Source organism: Meleagris gallopavo, chromosome 13 (genome assembly GCF_905368555.1).
Source record: "Meleagris gallopavo chromosome 13, MGAL_WU_HG_1.1, whole genome shotgun sequence".
Taxonomy (NCBI): Eukaryota; Metazoa; Chordata; class Aves; order Galliformes; family Phasianidae; genus Meleagris; species Meleagris gallopavo.
In genome coordinates this window covers 16,311,114-16,318,875 of record NC_139416.1, presented here as the reverse complement: position 1 = coordinate 16,318,875, position 7,762 = coordinate 16,311,114, and the positions used below count along the sequence as shown (strand labels likewise).

The 7,762-nt window shown below is 39.3% G+C and overlaps 1 protein-coding gene across 1 annotated transcript in view; it reads right to left on the bottom strand.

Moving 5' to 3' along the window:
- Window positions 1–2,715: 2,715 nt before the first annotated feature.
- USP10 (ubiquitin specific peptidase 10) overlaps window positions 2,716–7,762 on the bottom strand; it is a 44,380-nt gene continuing 39,333 nt past the window's right edge. Inside the window, exons 12-14 of the mRNA XM_085235353.1 lie at window positions 7,259–7,403; window positions 6,226–6,291; window positions 2,716–3,872 (exon numbers count right to left, since the gene is read on the bottom strand). Of these exons, the coding sequence (XP_085091479.1) occupies window positions 3,685–3,872; window positions 6,226–6,291; window positions 7,259–7,403 (399 nt within the window). The 3' untranslated portion in view covers window positions 2,716–3,684. The remainder of the gene's footprint in view (window positions 3,873–6,225; window positions 6,292–7,258; window positions 7,404–7,762) is intronic.

Here is a 7,762-nt window from a genome sequence, read left to right as displayed (position 1 = left end):
ATGTGTGGTAAAAGCCACATAAAGCAGACTGTATATAAGTATATATTAGGAGAAGATGCTTTTAATGTAATATCCAATGAATAGGGAGAAACACAGATTTCACTATTTGCCCCTAATTGAATGCACAGACAGCACGTCTTGGTTTTCAACCTAAATCCCCCATTATTTCTTATTCCAAGACAAGCTCAGCAATACCAAGACTGCAGCAAAGTGAAGAATGGGGAATGGACTCAAAGCCATGGTACTGACCTGTAATATCTGGCTCCAGCACTGAGGGATGCAGTGAGATAACACAGCTGGAGCAAAGCAGTGATAAGAGAAAACATTTCAAGACTTGAATCTTCAAACCCTGTGCTATACAGCCAATGGTCAAATAAAAATGTCGGTCAGCAAGACGAAGAAATGAGCAGAAAAGCCACAGAAACATCAGCAAGTTGATTGCTGAACGCGAGGAGCCAGCTTTCTTTTCCTCTTTCCCCCCCTTTTCTCTTTCTTTCATTACCCATTTTCCCTCCTTTTCTCTCCTTTTCTTTTTCCCCTCTCATTTTCTTTCCTATACTTTCCATTTTTTTTGTCCTTTTTTTTTTTCTCCTTTTCCCCCTCCACTTTTCCTCCTTTTCTTTCCTATTTACCCCCCCTTTTATTCCCACTTTCCCCCTTTTTCTCCTTTCAAAAGGAAGCAACCAGAAAAGTTCCTCAGCCCAAACCAGCTCAGAAGCACGAACCAAACTCTCACCTTCAGAGATCCTACCCCCAAATAGGTGAATTGCAACCACAACCACCTAGCCCACTCTATGCATTTGCTAAAACTCTCCCCACATCCCTGGGGCCATAAAAGCCAAGGATTTTAACACAGGAACCCCTCAACACCCTGAGAACACTCACAGTGTGCCATAGGAGCTACGTTCGGATGCGCGGAGTCATCCACACATGGAACCATCTGGGTGTGCCACCACTGCCCTCTGCAGTGGTCTGCATACATGTACACATGGGAGAGCCCTATTGGAAGGGATCTGCTTGGCAATAAGTGAAAAAGAAACACAATTTCTTTAATTATTACGAGCTACAATCTCTCAGGTAACTGAAAAATGAAAAGCACAAGTTCTCTCGCCCCCAAATACTTCCAGGTATTGGAAGCCTTTCTCCCCCAGCCCATCAAACCATTCCTGATTCGTGCTGAGATTTTTCTAACAGCATCTCAGCCAATGAGATTTTCATTTCGGGAGAGTTTGAGGGGGTTTTCCTTTACATAACTGCAGACATAGCAAATAATTAGAGGGCTGCAAAGTTTGATAGGAGTTAACAAGGAAAAGAAACTGCGGTGCTGTGTGTTTATCAGACTTGCCCCACGGTTTGTACTGCTTTTTCCCCTTTTGAGTAATACACTGCAGAAAGACAGATTTTAGCAATAAGTGCATTCGTAATATCCTTACCAAAAATCACAAAAATTAATACCATCTGAGCAACCTTGACTCCTTACCAAGGATTTCAATGCTTGCCTTTACACTTGGCTATTACTCATTCGTAATTAACAACACCTGCAACCTGCCTGTAACAACCAAATGCAGAGACAGAGCAAACTGCACTTCTGCAGCTTTTTTTTCTTTTCTTTTTTCTTTTCCAGCATTCTCTGTTCCTTCGATATTTTCCAATTCCATTTATTTATTTAACACCTAAGGGGAGTTCCAGTTCCTTTATATTGTCTCCAAACTTAGACAACAGGCCTACGTGGGTCTTTTCTGAACAGGAAAGCTTTAGGGCATCTAGCATTTGACCCACAAGCTCAAAGTTTTGGGTGACACTGGTCAAAACCACCCTTTGTTGCAAGGACTCACTACCAACAGCAATCACTGCCCCTTCTGCTGGAACGTATGGATGTGTGAAATCCTCCTTTTTCATGGTGCCATGGCACTGCAAGATGAATTGTTGCACAAAGCTGCTGCTCTTGTGTCTCTGAAGCAGTTGCTGCAATGGTAAAGAGGTGCACAAGTCTACGTTACCAGAAATGCCCATTTCACAACCTGCTGGAGATGCAGGTGAACACCAGATGAATATCCTCCATCTTCTGGCAGCACAAAAATAGAAGTTCAGCAGTACAACTGAGCAGCACAGTCATTCCTACAAGAGAACAGCACAGAAAAGTCCTGTACACGCCAGCTGGGCTTGCCCTGCCCCAACAGCTCATTGGTTCCTGCTGCAGGAGCTAGAGCTATGCATGTAACAGCACAGCCCTGCATGGCAAATGTACCCAGGAATCACCATCACTTTACTTTTGCAGGAAGCAGCCATGAATAAGCTTCCTGTCTTTCATAAGGTGACTAATTCTTGCTTTGTTTGGGCAGAAAACACAAGAGGGAAGCCCATGTCAATAAAGTGTTGCAACCTAAGGCACTTACAGAGCTGCTTCCTTTCTCTTGAAAAACCTAGCATCACTTTACACGGAACCATTAAGGCTGGCATCCTGTCAGCCTTTCATGTAGGACAGGGGAGGATTCACTCCCCACGGGCTGCAGCCTCTCCTCCGAGGTTGGTTACGTCTCAATGCCAAATGGGAACACACCTGAAGTTCCAAGGAGCTGTTAAAGACAAAAAGCATCTGCACTTCATTTCAGCAACATCACCTGTGCCCTGTAAAAAGACCCACAAGGCAACGTTTAGGAGTTCAAGGCTAGAATTTATACCGGAGGAAAAACAAAACCCACACAAACACACACCTTAAACCAACTTTGTGACTTTTATTGATGGGCGACAACTTTATACTTCTAGATATCACTAAACTGTGTACAATTAGGAACTCAACATTATAGGAGAGCAGACAGCAAAATTAAACAAAGCAGACTTAAAGAAATATCAATCTTAGTTATTTTGCCCATTTTTTTTTCTTAAATTTCATGTACACAGAAGCATAAATGCAGTTTGAAATTCCATAATAGCAATAAAGTTACAATCACCCATCTATATAGACTAACATCTTAACTCCAAGTATTTGATCTGCAATGTGTACTTAAGCAGTTTCTCATCACACAATTATTAAAATGTGTCTTCCTATTAGGAACCAGCAACTCTGCATTTTGTACGTTTGTCCATTTTTGAAGCACGTAGGACCATCTCCATCTCATACACATTGGCTCATATTTTACCACTTATCAAAAACTATTGGGGGAGCAGAGAGCGCTTTTTAATTTTTTTTTTTATTTTTTGTTTTTTTTTTTTTTTATTTTAATTAAGTAAAGATAAAACATTTTCACAGAAATCTACAAGTTCTGTTGCTGGTGCAGGGTTTTCTTCTACTATGCAATTAGAAAGTGGGAATCAAATGCAAATCCCCTGTTTATTATCTTAGGATTCAGCATTAATTCAATTATTTTTTTTTTAATTTTTTTAATCTTTTTTTTTTTTTTTTTTTAATTTTTGTGATTCACGAGACTCGAGTCTTTCAACCCAGCGACTCCATTCTGCAAAGTCAAAGTCAACACAAACTATGTTGTGCACAAACCCATGGCAGCTTCCTTTTTCACTCTATCCCATAGTTGCAAGGGAAAAAAAAAAAAAAAAAAAAAGAAAAAAAAGAAAAAAAAAGAGATTCACTCAAAAGAGCATTTACAGGAGAAGGAAAAAAAAGTTAGTGATAGTTGGCGTTCTACAAAGCAGGTATCTTGCACACACAGCGTAGAGGGAGAAGTTTCACAGCAGGTCAACTCGGCGGTAGTACAGGAGGTAGGCTGTGCGTTCTGCAGACGGCTTCACCACCTGGTACTGATTGATCACCTTCACTGCCTGGTCATCGATGCGTAACCAGCCGTTGAGCCCGATTTGGAAGACGTCCGTAGTGTAATGGCCACCAGTTGCGCTGTTTCCGTGATGATAAACAACTGTGAAAAGAGGAATTTGTGATGTGCTTGTACAAGACATGGGAAATGGTTTTAATCTGAGACAAGGGAGGTTTAGGTTGGATATTAGAGGGAAGTTTTTCAGCCAGAGGGTGGTGAGGCACTGGAACAGGTTGCCCAAGGAGGCTGTGGATGCCCCATCCCTGCAGGCATTCAAGGCCAGGCTGGATGTGGCTCTGGGCAGCCTGGGCTGCTGCTTGGTGACCTGCACACAGCAGGGGGTTGGAACCAGATGATCTCTGTGGCCCCTTTCAACCCAGGCCATTCCATGATTCTATGAATACCCATTGCCACATAAAACCACGGAATTAAGGTCACTTTCTGCTTTCTTCATAACATACTCATGGTTCAACCAGGTAGTACTACATAACGCCTCTCCACCATACCAAAGCTAATGATTCTGAAGGACACTGTAGTAAATTAAGAATGAAAAGCGCCATAATGCATTAAACAACTTACCAAAAATAAATCTGAACAATCTACAGAACAGTCTATAAAGAAAACTAGAAAGTCTGTAGACTACAGTCTAAGAAAGCCTATAAATAAAGTCTAAAGCACAGTCCATAAGGCAAACAATTGTAGAGCATTTTTATATGCCAACAAAATATTCGAAAATAAAAACCAGAGGGCATTAAGCTACACAGCGGAACAGGGCACTGTTCAAATCATGCTGATTATAAAGCCAATTATTCCACCTGTGATCATTCTTTCATTCTGTCTTAACTAGAATTTTATTCTGAAAACAGATTCTGTTGAAGTACCAATCTATAAATTTCCCATTTATTAGTTCTCAGTAATCTGCTTCAAATTTTGAATGGAACACAACTGCTGCTGCTCCCAAAAGAGCACCAAACTGTCTTCTCGATTACCTCCACATCCAAAATGTTCTCAGAACAGAGGGCTTAGCAGTCCCTTAACAAAAACCAAACCCCAGTTTTAATACTGAGCTTTCAGCATTATGCGTGGACAGTGCCTCCAAATGGAAGAGGTCTTCTACATATGTAAATCTAAGGAGGCATGCAAGAAATTGCATTTAACTCTTTCTCAGAGCATGTGCCCATACTACACACTTAACAAGCCCACACAGAAAGCACTGCCATACTCTAAACAGCAAAAGTATGTATTTACAAAACAATACTCAAACTTCATAATAGACCCAGTCTTCCTGTTCTAAAAGACACTTCAAACTTACCCAAAATTTTCTTCACTTGCACAAAACCAAACATTTTACAGTAATATCAAAGAGATGAAGTTTTTAGAAATTCACAAAATAAATCTGGAATCATTCATGTTCTAAAATTTATTTTAATCACTGGATAGTTCACAATACCGAAACTTATTTGTTCAGATCATCTAAGCTCAGTGTCTGTGGATGAGAACTCCTCGGTTGCCAGAAAACTCTATTGTACTTTTCCATAGGGGGAGTTAGAAATAATTAGAGTGCAAACACATTTCTTGAAGTCATTTTAAACGTGGTCTCCAAATCTGCCCCATGAAAATAACTTCCAATAAAATAAAATGAAACTGCCAGAAACAGTTCTGAGAGCCAGGTTTGTTTTTTTCCTTCTGTAAACTCAGCGGTCACAAAAGTGGATCCAAATCACCAAGTCACATAAGGCTACCACTACTGGCACAGATTTGGTGACACAGAAGTTAAAATCTCTGGATTCTCCAGTTTATTATTCTCCTATGTCAACAAAGAAGCAGGTGCAAATCGTAAACTGTGGAGGAGTGTTAAACCTCAGGAAATTCATCACTGCCAGAGACTGTTTTGTTCAGTATGAAAATCCTGCTCCTGCATACTTACGTGAGCTTCCAACCTTAACTACCAATTTAAGGTATTTCACATACATTGCAGACTTAAAAACATCATTTCCTTACACAAATATCATCATCTCCTCCAAGCTAAACTTCTCCACCCACAGCATGCTGCTCACAGACTGCCAGCAACTCATCCTGAGGGTTCAATGGGACACGATGCCAGCATTCAAACAGCAATTTCAATACACAGATGAAACATTATTCTGAAAACTTGGGCTATGTTTTAGGCACAGTTATACTGCAGCTATATTTCAGCTGCTGCTGCTGCTACTACTTTTCAGGGTGGATCTGCTTTTGTTTGAGTTTCAAGCTGGAACAGTCAGCATATAAATACAGATACAACATTACATTGGTATATGTGCATACACTAAATAAGAGAATCTGACACCCATAAATTATTTCAGTTTTAAAATAATTTTGTAATTTATAAGAAAATATTATGTAATCCAGGTTTCTAGAACTCTACATGTACAATATTTGCAATACAGGGACAAGAGGCATGTAGATAAAATACCTGCAAAGAGCCGGTAGGTTCTTTGGCCTTTAAAAATTTTACTTTTCACACCAGGAGACAGTAACTCTGGAGAAGGAAAAAGAGTAACAAAGGCAACAGTTAGAAAATTCAGAAATCCAGTTTCAACAGAGATCAATTATTTCTAACAGAAATCAACATCAGTATAAACAGAGAAAGCTCATCTAAAATGTATACAACAATTTCAAGTCCCAAGTTATGTTCCAACTGTTGTTGTCAGTGATGGCAGAATAAACCAGTTCTACAAATATTCATTCTTCAAGACATTTTAATATTAAATAATAAGTATAATGACAAAGTATATATCTCACTTGATATATAAGTAATCATTAATTTTCTTTTTTCCTGAGCTGGTCGGCTAACAGTCAACTTGCCAGATGAAAAGAAAATGCATTTAACACTGCAAACTTCAGATGCTGGATGTACGCAAGTTCTCACCCTTCCTTTATCCATTACTAGCCTCCTTTCAGGCTGTATCTTCCATAAAATGTCTATCTCCTTTCATCAGGCACTGTTTGTTACAATAATTTGCCACTTCCAAGTGAAATCTGACAGAAAAATACATAGAGTTGTTTGCCAACAGCCCTAAGAATGGACACGTCTTTTATTCAGGGGTCATTCCCAGTATTTGTTCTCACCAGCCTACCACCTTACTCCTCAGGTCTGCAGGAAGCTCTTATGTGGCCAACCTAATGTCTAGGATGTGACAAAGGTTGTAAGATCTTTCATCATAATGTTCTTTGCACAGCAGCGGCCCAAACCAATATACAGGCAACGTGAGATTCACCAAGATTGAATCTCAGATAGCTAAATATATTCTTTTTATGGAGGGAAAAAAGGCATATCTTTTAAGATATTCAGCAAAATTACTACATTTCTAGGTGGCAATACCCTCCATGGAGAAGAAATCTTGTGCACAAAGCTGGAAGCAAAAAAGAGAACTGAAAGACACTAAGGAGTTAATATTATCCTTTCCCAAAACAGGGGAAACTTCTGTTAAAGAAGACATCTTTACCTTTACTAATTTCCAGATCAACAGGATACTCAATATTCTTGATAAGCTTCTGACATCCGCCAGTCTTCTCATACACAAACCTCTTGAGGTGTAAAACAAGGACAGGGGGGAGTTCTTCTAGTGTCACTCTTCGACTGATCTCCACCTAAAAATACAGAACAAAGATGAATTAAATATGATTTCTGTTGACTGCTCAGAAATACTGCTTTAAAAGAGGAATAAGTATTTGACTTTACATACACTCGCACAAAGAAACAAGTCTGCATAGCATAAGATAGTTAATAAGACAGTTTATGACACATAAGAGACCAGTGATGTAACAGTTCAAAAATTATTTAAAATCAATGAGATATCTGATATTCAAGAATTCCCTTGAAAAACAAAGTGAGCTGTTAAATAAGCTATCTAAAAACAAGCACCACCACGGTCAGAAGTTATGGAAGGTTTCAGTAATGAATGATATTTCTTTTTTTTTTTTTTTTTTTTTTTTTTTTTAAAAAGGTA